Source organism: Pavona decussata, unplaced genomic scaffold (assembly GCF_977016875.1).
Source record: "Pavona decussata unplaced genomic scaffold, jaPavDecu1.1 SCAFFOLD_225, whole genome shotgun sequence".
Taxonomy (NCBI): domain Eukaryota; kingdom Metazoa; phylum Cnidaria; class Anthozoa; order Scleractinia; family Agariciidae; genus Pavona; species Pavona decussata.
In genome coordinates, this window is record NW_028145630.1 from 271,225 (window position 1) to 292,785 (window position 21,561).

The 21,561-nt window shown below is 39.6% G+C and overlaps 3 protein-coding genes across 4 annotated transcripts; 1 reads left to right on the top strand and 2 right to left on the bottom strand.

Annotated features, from left to right (window-relative positions):
* Positions 1–772: 772 nt before the first annotated feature.
* On the bottom strand, positions 773–9,325 carry LOC146458910 (uncharacterized). Of its 2 annotated transcripts, none has more exons than XM_085090178.1 (10): positions 9,176–9,325; positions 7,212–7,559; positions 6,548–6,622; positions 6,187–6,246; positions 6,039–6,083; positions 5,845–5,883; positions 5,066–5,134; positions 4,377–4,435; positions 4,002–4,101; positions 773–2,200 (listed from the first exon to the last, which is right to left on the bottom strand). In XM_085090178.1, the coding sequence occupies exons 2-10, from the start codon at positions 7,497–7,499 to the stop codon at positions 1,514–1,516; spliced, it is 1,422 nt and encodes a 473-aa protein (XP_084946304.1). In that variant the 5' UTR covers positions 7,500–7,559; positions 9,176–9,325; the 3' UTR covers positions 773–1,513. The 2 variants fall into 2 exon arrangements, with proteins under 2 accessions (XP_084946304.1, XP_084946305.1); XM_085090179.1 differs by having other exon boundaries at positions 1,177–3,121; positions 9,176–9,310.
* A 1,289-nt stretch (positions 9,326–10,614) lies between these two features.
* Positions 10,615–12,176, top strand: LOC146458911 (general transcription factor IIE subunit 1-like). The gene has a single exon (XM_085090101.1). The coding sequence runs from the start codon at positions 10,664–10,666 to the stop codon at positions 11,978–11,980; it is 1,317 nt and encodes a 438-aa protein (XP_084946227.1). The 5' UTR covers positions 10,615–10,663; the 3' UTR covers positions 11,981–12,176.
* A 658-nt stretch (positions 12,177–12,834) lies between these two features.
* On the bottom strand, positions 12,835–21,540 carry LOC146458912 (eukaryotic translation initiation factor 3 subunit H-like). Its single transcript, XM_085090102.1, has 7 exons — positions 21,424–21,540; positions 20,365–20,524; positions 17,546–17,713; positions 16,060–16,159; positions 15,276–15,425; positions 13,651–13,786; positions 12,835–13,090 (listed from the first exon to the last, which is right to left on the bottom strand). Exons 1-7 carry the CDS (start codon positions 21,517–21,519, stop codon positions 12,881–12,883), a joined length of 1,020 nt encoding a protein of 339 aa, XP_084946228.1. The 5' UTR covers positions 21,520–21,540; the 3' UTR covers positions 12,835–12,880.
* Between the last annotated feature and the right edge of the window lie 21 nt (positions 21,541–21,561).

A 21,561-nucleotide genomic window follows, 5' to 3' on the forward strand; every position in this document is an offset into this window, starting at 1 on the left:
CTGTAGTCAGCACACTACTAACTTCACTGGTATGGTATTGTATGGTATCGTATTTTAGTTATCCACATTACACGGATGAGTACAAGACTCGTTTAAATGTGAACGTGCCAAATAACTATAAATCCAGTACCTATTAAAAAAAAAGTATTAAATAAATCAATAGGAAAAAAATATTAAAAAACCAACAATACTGGGGGAAAACTAGCTATATAAAATCCAACCTATGTGCAAAAGTTACAATTACACTTAACTCCAGTTGTCAAATTTCGTTTTTCAGTATTGACTTAAAAACATTAAGAGATGGCGCTCTCCTAACACAATCAGGTAGATTGTTCCGTAATCTTGAGGTGATGTCGTGATATGACCTATGAATAAATCTGCTGACAAAATCCACTGTTCTTGCAAAGTACATGAAGTTACATAATTTGGTTCAACTTAATTGCTAGCAGGGCACTGCAAGGCATAACATCATATCACTGCACTGCCCTACCCATCTTGATCCTATTCTTTTCATTCCGGCAAAGGTATTGTTCCCAAAAGAAGATGAATGTCATCTATTCCAAGTATGCCTATTCTGGAATAGCCCCAAAATAATGCGCCTATATTTCTGAACTCTTCTGAAGCAGTCTGTTTTTTTTTTTTTTGCACGTTCCCTTCCCCCACCTTCCATGGTCCTGTCCCTTGTCTCCTGCTCCACCGGCGGGGAAATGATAGCACAAGGGTGGGGTGACTGTGCTCAACCCAGTACACAGTGAATTTATATCAACCACAATAAAATGTTACAGATACTTTTATTGCACCTACCTGCAATTTACATTATTATATTTAATCTACTCTTTTAAGGATACAGAGCGTAATTTTCAGGGCATTGCAAAAAAGACTTTTAACGTTGCGTTCTTTCTCAAAAGAACCGATTTTCGTTCAGCCAAGGGCAAGGAAATTGCTTCGCGTTTACGGCTAACGCCAAACGGGAAACGTCAAGCCGCTGTTTGTTCTAAAATGCTTAAACTTGTGTTTCTCGTACTCACTTCTCTCTTTTTCGTGTTTGTTCAATAGCTGTCGCCGACTGGGTGGAGATAAGCTTAAATCAAAAAAGCTTCATTGTTTTTCATCAAAGAGAAAATTTCAGCCTGGCGTTTGCCGTTTGCCTTAAACGCGATGCTAAATCTCTCTAACATCGAAAACCTACGTGCAATTCTACAACAATGGCATCGGCGATTCTGCAACGTTTTTTGTTACTTTTCTATCTAAAATCAAACTTAATTTTATTTCAGAAAAATGAATGAGATGTTGTAAAATGTTATAAAAAGTTCATGAACTAGTCATGATAAATGGTCAGTAAGAAAAAAACTTGGCGAATACAGCTGTTTGCTGAAGCCCGCTGGGTTTCTTCTTTGCGTGAGTGGCTTAAGGGAAAGCATGTCGCAAACCCGTTCCCAGGGTCCTCTCTCTTTCTCCCTGGGAACGAGCTTGGGCATGGCGTTTTATCTGGTTTTGCACGGGTCGTCCAGTCTTATTGGACATAAAGATACGCGGTTTCCATTAATGTACCGTGCACGTAATTGCATCGATAATGCAGATTTTTAGACTTTCCGACCGCCGTGCAACCGTAACCGTCCTTACACGAGCTCACACCGACTCCAAACGCGAAATCATCAGGAAAGCAAGTGGCTTGTTGGTCTCCAATACATCCTATCCTAGCAATGTGGGTGGTCTTAATAGGGATCGCATTAGGGTTGTCTTTCTGTGGGTTGCAGGTATTAGCCAAGTTTAGACCGCACCACCCTTGCCTCAGAACAGCCAAATCACAGCTCTTGCCGAAAGCTTTGAGCAGCGTGGCGAAAGTGTACTGCTCGGCCGGGACAACGCCGAACTGCGTTTTAAAGAGTTCTGTTAACGGCATGCTTTTATTGTGCGTAAATGGCGCGCAACTCGTGGTTGGCCCTGTTAAACACACTAGAATCTTGTTGCAAGGTATTGACGACCAGCCTTCATTTTTCATAGAAGTCTTCTGTGTGGTGTCTGGCGAGGTCATGTCGTTGAACGTTTTGTCGTTTGCCCAGTTTTCACTGACGGGTGAAAATTCGTCTTTCCCTCCGTTTATCCGGGCAACCAGGGTCCAGCCCCCCAGCGCCGTGGCCGGTTTGTCGGGATCGAGTATGTCGCCTTTTGGCTCCACTCGAATCATTTCACAGTGGGTCTGCAATCAAATGAACAGCGGTCATTACTCACCCGGTTACAAACATAAGAGGTTTTCACGAGGTGACCCAGTATACTACTGATGTCAAGAAAACTTGGCCAATTTGAAGGATTTTACGAGCGGTCGATATCTTCGGCTTTTGCGAGAAGTAGACCAGGTGATCGCAAATTACGGCCAGAAAAGTTCCACCGTTTCCCCGTCAGCAATAACTGGGCTAACGCCAAACGTCTACCAACAACCAAACATTAGCCAGATGTGTTTATAAAAGGAAGCCACTGTCTAAAGGACATAAAGAAACGATGTCTGGTTAAAAGCTCCATAACTAGGCACGCATGCGTAATGTAGATTCGGTGTCATGGGCCCAACTTTCGCGCACCCGTAACCATCGTAACAGCTTGTGACGCCGATCCCAAGGGCGAAGTCATTCGGTCCACAGGTCTTCAAAAGATCACCTAGGCAACCAATCCGCGCGATATGATTGGTCGGATTGAGATTGGGATTGATGTCCTGCGGGTGACAAACGCTGGCCGTGTTAAGCCCGCACCATTGTTTAGTCAGTCGTGACAAATCGCAACTCTTTCCGAATGCTTTCAAAAGCGAGTCCATCGTGTACCTCTCGTCTACAGGGACACCAAACTGGTTGTTAAACAGTTCCGAGAGAGGCATGTTACGATTGTGCGTGAATGTCGCACAGTGTGTACTAGGGCCATCGTAACAAACTCGAAGTATATTACTGCGCAAGTCTGCCCAGCCAACGTTTTTCATGACTTTTTGCGTGTTTGTGTCGGGCGCAGTTTCAGCGTTGATGACGCTATCGGTTGCCCAGGTATTGCTGACAGGAGAAAACTCGTTGGAACTGCCCGGTACGCGGGCCACTAGAGTCCAACCACGAGCTACCATAGGCTCAATCTCGCAGTGCGTCTGAAATTCAAATACAGGCGTCCAGTGACCTGATTGGGAATTGTATTGCCAAGAGACGACATTGTTGTCTTTAATTTAAAGCAGAGGACATCTCTTTTTCAACAAGCTAATGTACACTATTAAACAAACTACCCTGGTGAATCATTCATTGCAATAAACACATTATTATGTGGATCTGAGGCTTCAGCATCCTTGGGATTCAACTTTTTAACAAATTGTGGGTTCGTGAATTTTAAAGATAACCTACCAATACCATGCTGAAGCGTCTTAACTTGGGCAAGGCTGTCACCCACGGGTATTTTGGTTGTGCGCGTACGATTCTGTACCAACGTGATTTCGTCCATTGGTGTCACAGGTTTACCTAAGTTATACCTTATCTGCTACACAATTTTTAGTGATCGTTAACCGAAATGTTGCTATAGTTAAATGAACATGTTGTTTAGGTCTTGCTTTTGTGGTAAAACAAGGAAGAACCAGGCCATCGATTCGATTTCTAACCATTTTAGTGACTCCAGTTTTCGTCTTCCTAAGCGGGAGCGCAGAAAAGCTAGGTTTAGGAACAATTCAAACCATCAGTTTACTTTCTTGCACTTTTTCTCGCACTGCTTGAACATAAACAAGTTCCACGCGGACTAGAAAGCAACAAGCGGGAAATAAAAACCTTATTAAACTAGGTTGTTTGGTCCGTATTGGAAAAATATTGGTCTCGTTCTTAAGTTTACGGACCGATATTTTCCCAATACAGACCTCACGCTGGTTCAATAACATATATTTATTAAGCCGGTGGCCGCAAAGCGGGCTTCACTGAGTTTTTACCTGCCTGGAGTTATGTTTTGTTTAGCACAGAAGCTTTGCACTGGCAATAACGATCACTACTGACCTGGAAAGGTTCCGCCTTGCCTTTTATCCAGTAAGCACCACTCACGGAACCAGCATCCTTGGTGTATATCTCTTGACAGCTCGCTGCTGGGTTGTCCTTACTACAAACAACAAAATACACAGATTCGCTCTCGTAATGGTCTGTTGTAGACAACACTTTAAAGGTCTAGTCACAGGTTGGGACATGCACTGACATCCCTGCGGGCCTCGGTTTTCGTCTAAAAAATATGGGGTTGAACGGGGACGGCTCCCCAGACCCCTCCCCTGAATCCACCACTAAACAACAGCATAACTCTTAAGGCTTTTTGCCTTCCACCGAATCAAAATGGAATTGCATTACGTTACTCTACGGGTAAAAGCCGTGTGTTGTACATACCATCTTCCAAGGCCACACTTGGGCTTATCAGGTTGTCCGCCACCGCCAGAATTCATTTGCTGTGGGTGAAAGTGTAGTTATTAGATGTCACTTTATCTGTACACAAAAGCTGTAAATTTTACTAAATTGAAATGAAATTCATTTTTCTCTATCAGCAATTTCACGTTTTAGTAATAGGTTTTGTGATTCTTCAAAAGAAACTCGAGTCACAATTATTCAAGTGTTACGTTTTCCCTTTATTGTAATGGACCCAGACCGTTTTCCATCGTTTTAAAGAAAAAGGTCAGATTTTTGACATCAGGAGTTAAAATTAAAACCTTTCCCGGGAAAACAGAGTGCATGCCCCGGATCCCTTAGAACCTCATGCTTTCGGCGGTCGATTATCGGAAAACGGTCACTTTTTCAGCAGAGCTAGTTGTAGGCTAGCTGTTGTTTGTGCTTTTAATATTAGCTCGTTTATTATGTATTAATAGTATTTAGAGTGTGTTTGGTATATTCCAATCTCTTTAATTTTGCCGTTTTGGATTAGTTTCCTTTGTTCGTAGCAAGGAACAGGCTCATACACGATGTGCTCAAAATGCGCAGCCAACAACTAGACGCGCTAGACTTCATGGTATGCTTGGGGTGTCTGTGGTTCCTGCATTATAATGATCCACAGTCACACCCACACAACAGCTTACGCTATTTACCTTGCATGTTTTTTCCAGTTCCATTATTTTTGCTGTGAGTGTCGCTACCACTCCAGGAGAACACTGGAACTAATACGATAAGAAAAATATCAGTCAGCAAATATTAAGTGTTCCAAAAAGACAGCTAATCAACACGTGCCTGTTTTCTAGCCAAGCCCTAGTCAAGAGAGGATGAGTTGCCCTAGTATCATTCATTCATTCATTCATTCATTCATTCATTCATTCATTCATTCATTCATTCATTCATTCATTCATTCATTCATTCATTCATTCATCCATTCATTCATTCATTCATCCATCCATTCATTCATTCATTCATTCATTCATTCATTCATTCACTCACTCACTCACTCACTCACTCACTCATTCATGCGCTAACTCCTCACTTACTCACTTACTCACTCACTCGCTCACTCACTCACTCACTCACTCCCTCCCTCATTCATTCATTCATTCATTCATTCATTCATTCATTCATTCATTCATTCATTCATTCATTCATTCATTCGTTCGTTCGTTCGTTCGTTCGTTCGTTCGCTCATTCGTTCGTTCGTTTGTTCATTCACTCGTTCGTTCGTTCGTTCATTCTTTCTTTCCTTCTTCATTTTCTTCTTCTTCTTTCTGTGTGGTGTGTGTATGTGTGTGCAACTTGTCACGATCTTTGTAATTGTGTATGGTAAATTAAATGATTTAAATTGACTTCTCAATAACCTGGCAAAATATTTAGTTGACTTAGATTGAAGATAAAGGTAAGGATTGAAGAAAAATCAACATATTACCGGAGATGGCTGACATTGTCCGGGATCCCCGTTTGGACCCTAACCGTAAAATAAAATCAATTTATAGTGATAAGTATTTGTTAATTAAATATGCATTAAAGCTCAGTTGTTACTAAGAATTCTCCAAAAAATAAATTCCAATTGCAGATTCCACCAATAGTCCACGGCAAAGTTTGCTCGTGGTCCTGGCTCACCTTAGGCCCTGGTGCTCCTATGGATCCGGGAGGGCCTGGGGGACCCTACAATTACAATCACGTGACAAAGGTTAGCAACTGATAATAAGTAAGGTAAAAAGCGCAAATTGGTGACGATAAAATGAAAGAAAAAAATCATTGTCGTTACCTTTGTACCTGGGGTCCCACTTGCTCCATCTTTCCCTTTTAGCGCTAAAGTCATCACATTCTAAAGACAAACAAAATGGTGAAAAAACGGCTTGGTAAAGAAATATTGTCTTGTTGTCTCATTGCCAAAAATCTTGACCAGATTTAGTTCAGAAGCCGAACGTTCTTGTTTTTGTGCTCAGACCGACTCGTGTAGTTAGGAAACACTTACTGTGTTTTGCCGCGAATGGTTGAACCTCACTGCGTCTGCGTCACGTGGTCCGGGTAGCAAGGGCACGAAATATTGCGCGTGCGCGTAAGAGTGTCTCAGCAATTGCTGCAGCTAATTATATAGCAATGCTGTCATGTGATATTCTACTTACCTGTGAAACTTTCACGTTGCACTGAGGGGAGCCGGGGCACGGCGGTGAGGCTGGAGAAGAAGCAGGTCCCGTTGGCTTGAAATGAAGGGAAAACCGTGAAAAGGTATATTGTAATTGTATCGATTGAGCTTGGTAAAGCCAAAACCAAAATTATTACTCTACCCAATCGCAACAAACGTAAACAACACAATGAACCAATCAGAACTTCTAGCAAATAAATGCAACCGGCGTCAAGCGCGGGAAAACAAGTGCGAACAAGTTACGACTGGCTTTGGTTTTAATTGTGTCAATTGTGATTGGTTGGTTGAGAAAGTGGCAAAGTGGCACGAGGTTTGCTAACCAATCACCGAGCGTAATAAAATTGAACCAAAACAAAAGCAAAATTACTTTCACTCGATAGAACTCTAACGAGGTATATGCAGCAGGTACTAACCGCGGGAAAAACGTGTGCTTCAAAAACATAACAGGTTTGGGGGTGGAGGGTTGTTGAGAAAATGACATGAATTTTTAAGCAGACAAAAGAGTAGTCAAATATGTTCAAATAAAAAGCGAATTACTTTTGGCATAAGGTGCTCAAGAAATCGGCGAGTAGATCAAGGCTGTTGAAAGGCTGCTTAATAGAATAGAACAACCGCACTCGTACGAATACAGAATCTGAACTCACCTTTCCGCCAGAGGGGGCTGTAACTACCGGGGTATTAACCGGAGCGGGAGCAGGGGGAGACTGCGAATTTACCCCAGGGGCGTCTCTAAGCGTACTGCCCTCTACTGCTATGGGGGGTAAAGTTTTAATATCTACGGTCGTTTCTTTGCTTGCGTTAGCGGGTGCCGGCACCAAGAGGTACGTGCCATCGAGGTTTTTCTTCAGTAAGAACTTTTCACTTGAATCGGCTCCGACAAGAAGGAGCGCCAAACATGCGAAGAAAGCGGACACGGCTTGTGTGAAGCTCATCGCAGAAAGAGTTGGTCACTTGACCTCATCGGCTACTTAAATGTATGACAACATGTTGATCTGCAGGCGAAAAGAGAAGTGAACTTAAGGCGAGGGCTTTAGACTGACTTGTGGTCACTCTTGAACAGTGTTAGTACAGGCGATTCTTTCTTTCTTTGCATATAGACCTTATGCAAAATATAATGGCTGACATTTTAATATTCTTTTGTCTGCATTCAAATTAGCCTCACTGGCCTCGTTCAAGGTAAAATATTATTTTGATTTTTGAACTCAAGAACGAGGTTAGAAAGGGCTAATTTGAATGCAAACAAAAGAGTATGAAAATGTCAGCCATTTTGGTGTAAGATCTATACATGTCTCCTATACAGAAAATTCTCAGATGTCGTCAGCAGTCATCACAACAAATTGGATCAATTTTTCCAGTTTAACTTGGAAAGACGAAATGTGTTGAGAATCCGAATCCGACTCAACTACAGCCAATGGCAAAGTGTTTCAATCCTTTAGTGTCTTTGGGACAGGCGCTTGCGCATGCGCATTCATAGGGCGCGACATCAAGGCCCTGCTACCTGCTTTGCTGCTCCTTGGGCTCTTATTTGACGCCTTACCAAGTTATGCAAACTGTGCTGTAATAGATGGGTCAGTGCATGTCTTATAATGGATCCGGCTCGGACCAAATAAGTTATATATCAGCTCGGATTTCATTGGCGTCAAATTTAATTTAAGTCCAAGAGAAACTGCACTGATCTCAGTATTTCAGACAAATAACCACACAACAAACGGAAGCATCAAGGAATACACTTTCCTTTGAGAGATGAATTGCCTGAAAGTCGAACAGCGTGCAAATTTGATACTTATCTGTAAAATGAATTGTATTTGTAGTGTTAAAAATACGAGGTATAAGGCCTCATTTAATTTCTTACCCAAACCCAGTACCGTCACGTGTCCTCAGGAAGGGAAAACAATTGGCTTATCGGTAAAGTCCTTAATTAATTGACCTAGCTATTGTAAATGTCAAATACGAACGGGTATGTTGTTGAGTTGAGAGGGTTGACAAATACATTTCGTCAAGGGGGGTACTTATATATGGCAACACTGATGTAAAAATTCGTAAGGAAAAACGTTGCCTGAAAAAAATGTTTGCAAATTATCGAGCTCCGCCCTTTGCTGTTTCTTAATTAGTTATTTTCTATATCATAATTATTTGTTAAGTGTAAGGGAAAAGGCTTTTTAGTTTGTACTTCGATTTCTAAGCTTATATGTGTTGATTTTTTTTCTTCTTCAAGTTAATGTCACTTGCCAAAGAGGCTTTCATAGGAATGTCGCTTTTGAGAAATCACCCATCCTTATTTCATACAAATGAAACATTATATTAAGGCCATGAAACTACTTTAAGATAAACAAATGAGACCGAGACAACAACTCCATGTAACAATTTAAAATGGGAGCTAAATTGAATTATCTCTGACTAGAACGAAACAATTTAGCCCAGCTTATAATAACGTGACCGTCGGAAATTTAGAATTATCTATGTAGGACTTGGTAAAGAATAGGTTCAGTTATTAGATTGTTCTAAAAGCAAGAGATAAATACTGTCACCCGGAATAAATAACAACGACTATTTCTCGATTGAAGAAATAATCAGAAAATAAAATTAATCAGAGATTTAAACCAAATACCTTTTCCTTGAAAGTATCCCCACCAGTGAATGAACTCAGTTGAATTTTCCGTGAAGGTGTAAGAGTTTCACCGAGTAGCAGTAACAACCAAATATTGAAGAACCGAATCGAAAGTTTAGCAAGATCATATCACCTAACTCCAAAATAGACAATGAGGTAATTAAATCAACAATCGACTGCAGGCCGAAACAAACAGAACCAGCGGCTTCACTGTGGACGGGTGGCAACAGGTTGTTAAACCAGATCTGTTATACCAAATTTTGACCCTTTGCTTTTTCTTGAAATCTCGATGTAGGCGCGACCACCAAGTCCATTCTGATTGGTCAGTTATAAATGGAATCATACTTTGATTGGTTAAACTTTCTACAGCGCTCGATGAAAGTAACAAAATGTTAAATGGACCCTCCACCCTTACAATAAGTTGACGTTAATCTTTGGAAATAATAGAGAGATTTAAGGGCAAAAATGACCATGTGACCACGATTTTCCTAGTTTTGCTGCTCACTGTTTTCTGTTTCTAGGTTTACTAATGATTATAGTTGAAAAGTGGAGGTAACATTTTACTGTTCTAAAAATTCGACATAAATATCGTCCATTTCAGCTTTTAAATTTCCCGCGTGCCGCCCTTTTGGATTTTATGACGTCATACGGTTGCTGCTATTGTTGGAACCAATGACGTCTGAAATCCAAAATTGCAACGCGCCGAAAATTTCAAAGCGAAAATTGGCAATACTAATTTTCTGTTTTGTTCATAAATGAAATATTATTTTCGGCATTTCCCAAGGAAATTTGAAGTTAGACTGTTTTTTCAATCATTTAACGTCGATTTGTCTCAAGACCCTACGAGTCTTCAATCTGATGACTACTTTATTTGTTACAGTACTATAAATGAATATTTGCCATCTGGAAATGTGCGTTTTATTTTTGCTTTCACACTCTTAGGGATCATCGTGGCGCGTACATTTATTACAAATGTCATACATACAATATAAACACGTACTTGTAGAACTGTCTTGGGGTACTTGTGGTTTAAAGAACATTCTATATTTTGCTCTCTTTCATAAATTTCTAAAATCGGTAAACTGAGTTGTCACTTCTCAAAATAGATTTAAATTTTGTAAAGAATAAACCCTCCTTTATTTTAGCCACGGAAACTGTCGACACTATCAGGGATAATTGCCTTTTGCTTTTGTCCAGGGGAATCGAAACATTGTTGATAAGTCGCGTCACTAATTTTATTTTAAAAAAAGAAAGGAAAGAAAGAAAGAAAGAAAGAAAGCAGGTCTTTTTGCTTTGCAGACATCCAAAATAAAACTCTCGTAAGCGGATTCGTAAGCGCGCATGTTTTTTTCGCGCGCGGTCGGGAATTCCCTGAAATATGGGGAAGACTGAGAACGAAATTACATATAAGGCCTGGCTACAAAGCTTTCTTTTACTTCTTTGCCGTACTGCAAAGCCAAGAAGTGTTTGATAACAAGAGGCAAAAACATGATAAATGGGGCAGTTGACGAGCAAGAATTGCTTACAGTGGTTCCTTCGGTTCTCAAGCGTCTCTGTAAAATAGTTGCACGTGGATTTTACGAAAGCGAACACGCTGCTGTCATAACTTTGCTGACGAACTCACAGTACCCTTGTCTACAGGAAGATGATTTGAGCCGGCTGCTGGGATTTGACAAGAAACAGCTGCGGCAAACTCTGGTCAGGCTAAAGAACGAAAAGCTCATTAAGCAAAGAGTCCACAAGGAGAAGAATCCCGAAACGGGGGCCACGCTTAGCTTCAATTACTACTTTATTAACTACAAGGTGTTTGTTAACGTGGTAAAGTACAAACTTGATCATGTCAGAAAAAAGATTGAAAGCGAAGAAAAGCAAGCCAAGAACCGACCATCGTTTGTGTGCAGTCAGTGTGAGAAAAAGTACTCCGATTTAGAAGTTGATCGGCTCTTGGATCTTGAAACAGGTCAATTAAAATGCACGATTTGTGAGGGACTTGTTGAAGAGGACTGTGCTGAGATTAAACAGAGTAACACTTCGCGAACCAACTTGGCTCGTTTTAACGAACAAATGGAGCCAATCTTTAGACTGCTTCGTGAATGTGAAGACATGAATTTAGCACCTGCTATTTTAGAGCCAGAACCACAGCCAGCCCAACTTTCAGGGGGTGCGGCTGGGACACGTCCCTCGGGACCGCGTGGAAACAAACCAGCATGGGCAAATGATGCAGGTGGCGATGAAGTTAGTGGGCCAGGGATTAAGATTGATATAATGGGAGATGAAGGTGACGAGGGCACTGCAGCTAACAAGCCACAGCCTAAAGAGACACCAATTTGGATGCGGCAGAGCACAGTTACGTCATCCCCAGGTATTCAGACTGATGCCTCTGCCAGCACTCAAGTGCATCATGGGGAAGCTAGCCACAAGAAATCAGGAGGTGCTGGCAAAGATGAGGAAATCCTTGCAGAACTGTTGGTTCATGAATCAGTCAATAAGAAACCACGCCTTGACATTAACGAAGCTTTAGGTGAAGGATTAAATAACGAGGAGAGCGACTCTGGTAGTGATGAATCAGACTTTGAGACACCGGCTGCTGGGCCAAAAGCTCCAGCAAGTGAAGTGACAGAATCCATGGAAATTCACACTGAGAGTGAACCAGAGGATGACGAAGCTCATGAAATCAAAATCAAGGTTGGAGACAAGATGGTAGCAATTAATGATGTCACCGATAAAATGTTGAGTCAAATGACTACAGAGGAACACGATGCTTATACTAAAGCACTTCAACATGTTTACAGTCAGTTCTACTAGGCAAACCCTTCATGATAAAATAATAATAAACACTGTATTTAGTTTTACTACTAGTCACACTGTAATTTAGAAAACCATAAAATATTTGTACAAGATCCTTTTGCAACCTTTCAGTTCACTGTGTAGTGACCAAGAAACAAGTATATTAGTGAAACAGAAGAATAAAATTTTGCTCATTTATGACTATGTACAATCATTTGCTTGCTTTAGGCTAAACTTTTCAATGTCGCTTGCTCCGCTTCATGATTCTAAGCAAGGTGCACGGTCGCGCTTCATGCTCTCTGAGCTCAACTTGTAAGCAAGTCTAGCTCTAGGCCATAAGTTCAGTGAAGGCTAATAAACGAATTGTTCAAAATTTGCTTGTGAACAACAAGGATCAAAATTATTCATGATGTCCATTGCATTGAAAATATTGCACAATGATACTATATTCACTGTAGTTACAGCAACATAGTACAGTGGCAGGTATTGCCCAATTCCCCCCCCCCCCCCCCCCTTGATAGAAAGTCAGACCTGTAGGGCTGAAATTTGTACAATTCCAAAACAGCTCCCCACCTAACACCATGTTCTTAATCTCCTACTACATCAAACCTTGCATCACCATTTATTATATCAGGTTGGTGGTTTGAAATGTGGTATGGACTATTCTGGACATGCTCAGAGTCAACAGTTATGACCAATGGCAGTTATCTATGGTCTAAACTCTAAATAGACCATAAAAAATTAATGTTCAAACTCAAGGGGAACCACAAGCCACAGGTAGTTGTATTAAAAGGGTTTTGGTTATGCCAATAGCCTGGATGGTTCCGAGATGGGGGTAATGCTGTAACACAAAATTCACATCACAACTGACCGCACAGGAAGGCTTATGTTTATTTAGCTTCACATAAAGTTAACTATTTATTTGTCCTGGAGAGCTTGTGAAAGAAACAACTTTCCAAAGCTGTGTGTAGAAAACTGGTTGACTTGTTTGCTATACGTGTTGACTTGCTGTGACAACAGAAGGTAATCAAGGCGTGATGGCGACTGCATGGGCTTGAATATCTTGTTGAGATCTTCATCTGGAAGAGGAGCTTCCCCTCTATGGTGTCTTGAGGTATTTTCAGCTTGCTGTGAATGATTTCAAAGAAAATGTTATACATACACCACTGAACTACTTTGTCTACTAGATGTGTTACAAAAGTAGCCACAGATGGTAAATTGCCAGGAAATCAAAACAAATGTTTGGACGGTAAATGACGAGCAGTATCATTCAACATTTCCTCCTACAGCTTGCATTCGTTATTCTGTAGTAGGGAGTAACAAGCAGCTTCTAGCAGTTTATACAATGAGACACAAAAGTTACAGTAAAGTTTTAACAATCACATCCATAGAGCTAGGCTGGTAGTGTTATGACAGATTACAATTTTGCAGCTTGTTATTACAGCTTATATCGAATAATACAACAAATCTTGAAAGAAAAATACTTGGTTGTAAATTACAGTCTATAAATATACAGTGAGGAATAAATTACAGAGTTTACTACCGCTAAATAAGGCTACTGTACAACATTTAAAAATCTGTAGTTGTAGAACCTCTAGGCTTGTGATACTTCATCAGCTACAGTGTACAGCTGTACCATGTTTATGGTAAATGTTTAGTTGACTTTATTAGTAACAATAATTGCTTACCCTTCTCTGAACGTATGCTTCCTTCTGTTGTTGTTGCCTTGCCACATTACGCAGGTGATTATTGAACTTATTTGCATCTTGACAAAGTTCATCAACGCTCTCCATAAGCAGTCGCACATTCTTTTCTAGGTAAGATCTGCAGGAAAGAGTAAGTCTAAGTTAAAAATCAGAAACCATTATCATATTGAGTTTAAGAGAATTGTGATCATGTTTAAAATTACTATACAAGGAGAAACTGAAACATTGACGAAAGTACATTTGAATCTTTCAAAATCCTGACATGTCACATTTCAAATGAAAATTATTGAGCAGTACTCTTCTGAGGCAATGTTCATTTTGTGGAAAGTGGCAGTCTAACGTGTGATCGCTCAAATGAAATCTACTACTGATGATGCTTGATTACAAGACTTTTCAACAGTAAATTCAATTTTTTTCAATCTCTCTTTTCACTCTTGAGAGAGAAAGGATTAAGATGCTTTTTCTCAGAAAAGAATTGAGTACCCAAGTGTGACATACTCCCTACACAAATCAAATCAAATTAGCTTTGTTCTGTTTCACTCAGTTTAAAACCAGTACAAAATTAAAGAGGATTGTATGGAGCACATACAGTGGAACTAACATAAAGTGACAATATCTTACCCAGGAATTGCATTAAGACATTTTTCATGATTCTCTTTCCAAATACCTCACCAAATCATATAATTTCACAGATATGATTTTTGTGACCTCATTACTTTGGTAAAGGTAATGTCATACTTGTGCCTAAGTGGCCCAGACGGCTGGCGCTTAGCCCAGTTTCTGTAGCATGAAGCAACTAGGAGTATTGCTACTCCCCCCTGGATCGGATGCTAGTCCATTGCAGGGTTACCCCCAGCAGTATGTCGCAGGTACCCACTTATACACCTGGGTGAAGAGAGACAATGTGGAGCAAAGTTTCTTATCCTAGGAAACAACACAGCAATGCAGAGACCAACTCCCCAACCTTGAACCAACGACCCTCCAATCTTCCGATTGTCCAATCAAAAGTCCGATGCACTAACTACTACATCACCACATCTTCACTTGGTATTTTATTACAATCCTTTACTATATAAACACCAATGAAAAAACCAATAGTGAAAATAACATGTTATCTTCTTCAAAATTGTGCTGCTAACATTCAAGTGCCTCCAAGGACTTGCACCACAATATCTGGTCAATCTTATTGCTTTCATTCCCCAGTCAAGGTATAATCTTAGGTCCAGGAATGCAAGTCTGTTGGTACCAGCCAAAGCGCGGTGCCTACCTACGCTTGGTGACCGAGCCTTTCAGTTGGCTACTCCGAAACTATGGAACAATCTTCCGGCGGAGATCAGATCAGTTTTATATTTATTATTATTATGTGAAAAGATCACCATTTCTATGGTTACATAATACGTTGCGCCTTTTGCAATGGTTTGGTATTTCATTGGTGTTTAATTATAATAATAAACAGAACATTACATGGCTGCTTGGAGACACAAAATACTTCTCATGTTGAAAAAAATTTCACTCGTTTGCTACGCCCACTCGTGACATATTTCTTAACACTCGAAGAGAAATTTCGTATCTCCGTGCAGTCATGTAATATCCTCTATATTTCTTACCCAGTAGAGAGGCTGAGGAAGTCATCTGTCTGGGTGTGTGGTGACAAGACTTCTATTTCACACAGAAGAGTGTTGATCAGTGAGGAATTTCTGATCACAAGTGGAATCTCCTCAAACATGGCTTCAAAACTGAGGCCACTTTTGGCAAGCCTGAAAATGGTGGAAGAAATCAGCTAATGAGGCTGCAGCCTTCTTCAATCTTGATAGAACTGGAACAGACTTATTTTAAAAATAACTATTTCTAATTCTCATGTGTGATTTGCTTATTAATATGCTTGTTTGTGGAACGTTATTGAATATTAACATGCTAACAAAGGTTGGACGCCTTAGCTTCTACTTTTGGCAGCCAGCTCCTAGATAGAATTCTGCCCTCCAGGCTGGAAAATCTGTGCCACCCAGCCACAAATCCCCATGCCAGGGAACCAGGCACATGTCACAGATAGGGAGGGAGAGAGGGAGGAAGGGAGGGAGGGAGGGAAGGAGGAACAAGCCTGTTAAAACACGCTAAACACAAGATGGCTGGTAATTCCCTACCAGGTAGAAAGCATGTTGTAGTGATGAAGCTGGGGCAGTCAGAACTTGCACAAGCACTACGCCCACTGACTGCAGGGATACACTTGATGCTCTTTGTTGTTACATGCAACAATGTTAAATTGCATTTACCTGCATATAATTATTGTAATGTCATGTGTAATAACCAAACTTGGTTTTAGACCTATGGCATAGTGTTGTCTCGCTGCCTTTCGTATCTCCAAACCCTCTCATCACTGTTTGAATCACTTACCTTTCAGCACTAAATTCGGATTCCTTGTACATTGACATCATTTTATCTGACAGACGGAACACCTTCAGAGACAACATGCCTTGGGCGGTCTTCAGTGGATCTGAAGTGACCAGTAATTTTTAAAATTGTGTTAACCCAGTTTGGTCAAGCCATAGTCTACATTTTGGCAAGATGTAATCAAGCCAAAATAGTACGAAAATACCCATGGCAAATGAGACTGATAAGTCACTGACATGTACACTATACCAAAATGGAAAAATTAATAATAGGAACTATAGCCAAATCTCATTGATTAATTTCTTTATTTGTGAAAGATTTTCCTTAGTTGACAACACTGGCAAAAGTTTGACAACACAGCCATCATCAAAAAAGGAACTATCTGTACATTTTTCTGACACTTTGAAACAAACATTGATTTTGACACTTTTGGCATTCTTGTTAACATTCTTTTAACATGTATTTTTAGTTCTTAATTAACAAAATCCGTTAATTTCACATTTCATTGTACTCCAGTAGTACCTGTATATTTAATATTGAAAGCCATGATATCATAGAATATCGAGTCAATGACTTGTTATCGTAGAAAATCATGACATGACACAGAGCTTTTGACTGAGATCTTTACAACTTGGGTAAAGTAATGCACAATAACAAACATCACTAATTTACAGTGTGACTACAAAACCTGTATTCATTTTCTATGACCAATCGGGTGTAAGATCAAACTATGGCATTCCGTTACTGACAAAATCTTCAAAACACATTCATACAATATTAAACGCGCACAGTCAAATAAAGCAAAACTCGTTCATTTAATATCAAAACAGCAAAAAATAAATCGAACCATACAAAAATAAATCAAACCGCACACATATAAATCGAACTTACACAAATATCAATCGAACCGTACAAATATCAATCCAATCGTACCAAAATAAATCGAACTGCATGAATATAAATCGAACTTACACAAATATCAATCAAACCATACAAAAATAAATCGAACTGCATACACATAAATTGAACTTACACAAATATCAATCGAACCACATGCACATAAATCGAACTTACACAAATATCAATCGAACTGTACAAATATCAATCCAACCACATACATATAAATCGAAAGTACGGTACAAAAATATATAAATCAAACTTTCAAAAGGTGGTCAGCGGTTAGCAAAAATGGGCATGGGCTGGGAATTCCATAAACAGCTTTGCTGTTTTGATATTAAATGAATGAGTTTCGCTTTATTTGTGTGCGTTTAATATTGTATGAACATGTTTTGAAGATTTTGTCTATAACGGAACGCCATATCAAACCTCAAGAAGACTTCTACAAACCAAATATTAAAATAAGTACAGACTGTTACAGTTTGTGGCTCATCCATCTCATACGTGGTCAGCTCACTTTCCCACAATAAACATTCAAAAAATTATTCCAGTGTTCATGGTTCTCCCAATTGCATTGTTATAATATTCTTACCGTAAATAAGCACAACTGATTCCTCAATGGCACTTTGATAACTGAATTGTGAGTCGAGCAATGTCCTGTTCACAAATGAGCCAAGGTAGGTTGACTGATACCATCCCACATGTAAATGATCTACATTGACAGCTCGCAAGCGACGCATCATTTCCATTTGGTAATTTACTGCAAGACAGAAAATCAAATACTTCATTGAAAGTTCTCCCTCAACTTTGTTCTCAGCTAACACACAATTAAGGTGGCTCTAAACCATTTCTTCAGTTTTCACTGGTAGTGATATATATTTTTCTTGATGTTCTGTTTCTTTCAGCCCTGTGAAAATATCTGGGTTTAAACACAGTTTTGAGTACCTGAGTCCTTGTGCTTTGCCATAAACACCGTTACAACTGGTAAACCCCGTTTCCATGGCAACCAGCAGATGATACCTCTCTTGATTCCTTTAGGGACCGTTCATTTTTTATGAGCATGGGGGGGCTGGTGGGATTTGGTTAATTGCCACTACGAAACTGTATGACCCCCCCCTAGCATGCAATTTTTTTCCACATGGCCCCCCCCAAGCAGAAACTATTTTTTCTGATGACCCCCCCCCCCCTCCTGCCCAACCAGAAACAAATCATACTCCTAACTTTAACAAAACGCTTAATATGTACTGTTTATATCAAAGATAAATTTAATTGTTACTGTGATTTCTTTACAGTACTATTAAAAAGTTACCGTTCTCTGCTTAGGTACAGATTTCTCTTGTTTAAAAAAAACGTTTTATAGATAGCAACACGTTTACGGCTACGGCAAACCCTAAATTTCCATTTAGATTCTCAAAGGAACTATAAAAATTAATCAAGCAAATGGTTAACGTGAAATTACTCCCCTTCGAGTAGAAACAATTAATACACGTACAGATCTGACTAACAAAATACGGATCGAAGCATACCAATCAACGATTACAAGTCATATTAAACAGAAAAAAACAGCGGACACACAGATATTCAGGTGCGTAGGTAAGGGTTAGATAGGGGTGTTTGTTGAGCCCCAAATCTTGCTGAGCGCCGGAGGCGCTTTTACTAGGGGGGTCAGGGGGCATGCTCCCCTGGAAATTTTTGAAAATCTAGGTTCCCAGAAACCTCATTTCCTGCATTTTGAGACCTTTTTTAGGCAAATCACAAATTTACTTTACAGCAGCTTTTTAAGCTATATACATCATTTCTACAGCATAATTGTTTCAACTTAAACAAGAAAGTTCAATGTACATTCCACGCCCTGTAAAGTTCTGATAACTATTCGATCTACTGATAGTCATACACCAAGCTGGTAAACTGCATCATTCACGGGTGTGGGCCTTCGAACAAATTGGCTATCTCGTCAAGATTGACAGGCATATCATATTTGATATGCATTAGAACCAGGGCGGACATTCTACTCTCTCGCATGGTACACCTCATGTAGTTGTTCAACCTCCTCATTGTGCTTTTTCTTCCGCCATTATTGATCTTCAAAGGGGGTTCGTTCGAACCCCTCGAACCCCCCATCCTACGCGCCTGGATATTAAAGTACTGCTATTAAAAATGACAGTTACAAGCTTTTCTGAAGATGGCCTGCGGCTCAGATTTACCGTCAACTGAAGTCACCAACAACAGTTCTATTATTAAAAACTAATCTGGATGTTCACACTAGGCATACTACTGAGTCTACTGATACTCCTGGGTTCAAATAATTTACTAATCAACAGCCTTTATAAAAGTGAGTACTATTAAACAGAACATTAAACAATCTATTGATATAGTTCTGAGTACAACCACTTTGTAGAAAACTACTCCCCCACGGATGATTCAATAGTGAGACTGTTACGTTTTTATATTGATTTGAACTTGTACAAACATAGGTGTCTACTTCAGTTTATATTCATTATTGCTTTTCCAACAGATATGCTTCATTTCCTCAGTTGTTTTTAATATAAAATGCAGATTTCGACCTCAGTACGTACAAATTAAAACAAATTAAAAGTGGTTAGGAAAATCGTATTAAATAAAATTGAAATAATATTCAATTTCTTCATCTGTTTCTGTGTTGAGCCACTTTCAATTTCCCCTACTAGCCAATTATTGCTGGTGACCCCCCCCTCTTTCACCCAATTTTTTTTGGTAGCCCCCCCCTTTAGTGCCATTTTTTTTCTCGTGGCCCCCCCCCCCCCCAAATCCCACCAGCCCCCCCCATGCTCATAAAAAATGAACGGTCCCTTACTCCCAGCAGTTTCAAAACGGGTTTGTCTGAATTCCACGCGGTAAAATTTCGCTATTTTTTGTGTGAAGAAGAGAGAAACTCCAAAGTATCTCCTCGTTAGGTCAAAACAAATTCTGTATATACGTTTGGCCAATTTCTGCAATTTTTGATTTTGCCATTTACTGCAGTTGTCCATGGATAATTCTCCCTAAGATTTTTTGAAGTACAAATACCAGCTAAATCCTTACATTGAGCCAATTTTTAGAAAAATTCATTGTGGAAAACTCGTTAAAATAGCCTTACTTTCAGCCTAAAACTGGCCTTGTTTTGCGCACGAGTATGATGAAAATTCCCGTATCAGTTAGAAAATTGCGCGTGCTCGCGCCATTTTAGTACCCAGTTGCCGCGCGCCAAATAACTGTATGGAGTCACCTTAAGTCAACATTTGATACCATAACCATAAATAAATCAGTTGTTTCTGGTTATATTGCATTGCATGTCGAAAGATGGTATGTTGATAGTCTCTATGCAGGTAACATTGAAAATGGCTGTTTACTCTTAGAATTAGAGGTAAAGGTCCTTTTGTTACTGCTTCTTACCGTCATCCTCATCATCATCTTCCCCTGCTCTTGTTGATGGAAAAGGGAAGCAGTTTGTGATCTCAAGTTTGTTGTTCTGAATCAGTCCAAGCAACACGCCTTGTACAAGCTCTCCTGCGGAACCTTCATCTTGACAATGTTTGATTATTTTTAGCACAACCTTGAAAAGTAATAGACCAGTTAATGTTGTTTTTCTGCCTGAAATAAGGATCTGTTTGTCTGGCAATTTTCGGATGCCATAATACCTCTTTACACATTATATTCCAGGTACAGTATTTATCAAACAAGGGCATTTTTGCTATTTTTGACAGCTCTTTTTCTGGCAGTTGAATTATACAGTCGTACCTCTCCTTAAGGACACCTCATTAATATGGACACCTCATTATTATGGATAACCTACCTAAATAAATATACAACACCTCTGTAATGCGGACACTTGAGACTAACCCCGTCACATTTTGAACCTTGGTGATATCATAATTTAGAAGGAGTTCTTGTTGAAATTGTTGCCGATCCAGACTCTAATGTAAATGATTTTGGCAATATAAGTTATTTCTACAATCAGCATAGTTCCATAAATTCTTCACAGGGGATTAAATTTTGAAGAAGATGATAATGGTAGACAGGCTTCGATCAAAAAAGGAACATAGTATAGGGTCACGAAGTAAGAGGATGAGAAAACCAGTGTTACTAATATATCTAGTAAGACAACATTGTATAAGATTTTATCTGTAAAGATGATGTTTTAAGCCAAATTAACAAACTTATTAAAAATTCAAAATGGCCGCCGGTTGTTGAGGGTAAAAGGCCATGGTAGGGAAGGGGTTAAACATTATTTAACGACTTTTTCATTTCCGTCAATAGCGAAGGAAGGCGTGGAAATCCCATTATAAGTAAAACTAAGGAAATCATAATACTAAATTGACGAATAAGCTTTAGTAAGCTGTTACTTGAATCACTAATCGATCACGTGTACAAATATATTCGAATTTTCTCTTCAATTTAAGCGAAAGGTCTTTTCAAAATGACGAGAAAACCATACAACTAAATTATATTTACCAGTCCATCAACTTGAACACTGTCAATTCGACTTGCGGACCCAGAGGAACTAGGATTTTCTGAATGGGAATGCGAAGAACGACTTCTTTCGGCCATTTTGGAGAAATTTGTGAGAAAATGTCGAGATAGACTGGAAAT

Excerpts from the sequence above, each read along its gene's own strand:
- LOC146458912 (XM_085090102.1), bottom strand. The coding sequence starts at position 21,519 with ATGGCCGAAAGAAGTCGTTCTTCGCATTCCCATTCAGAAAATCCTAGT. Across the intron at positions 20,525-21,423 it reads GTGTTCAAGTTGATGGACTG|GTTGTGCTAAAAATAATCAA; the intron begins GTAAATATAATT and ends TTACTTTTCAAG. Across the intron at positions 13,787-15,275 it reads TTCCTCAGCCTCTCTACTGG|ATCTTACCTAGAAAAGAATG; the intron begins GTAAGAAATATA and ends TCTTTCCTGCAG.
- LOC146458910 (XM_085090178.1), bottom strand. The coding sequence starts at position 7,499 with ATGAGCTTCACACAAGCCGTGTCCGCTTTCTTCGCATGTTTGGCGCTC. Across the intron at positions 6,247-6,547 it reads GCAACGTGAAAGTTTCACAG|AATGTGATGACTTTAGCGCT; the intron begins GTAAGTAGAATA and ends GTTTGTCTTTAG. Across the intron at positions 2,201-4,001 it reads GCAAGGCGGAACCTTTCCAG|ACCCACTGTGAAATGATTCG; the intron begins GTCAGTAGTGAT and ends ATTTGATTGCAG.
- LOC146458911 (XM_085090101.1), top strand. The coding sequence starts at position 10,664 with ATGATAAATGGGGCAGTTGACGAGCAAGAATTGCTTACAGTGGTTCCT.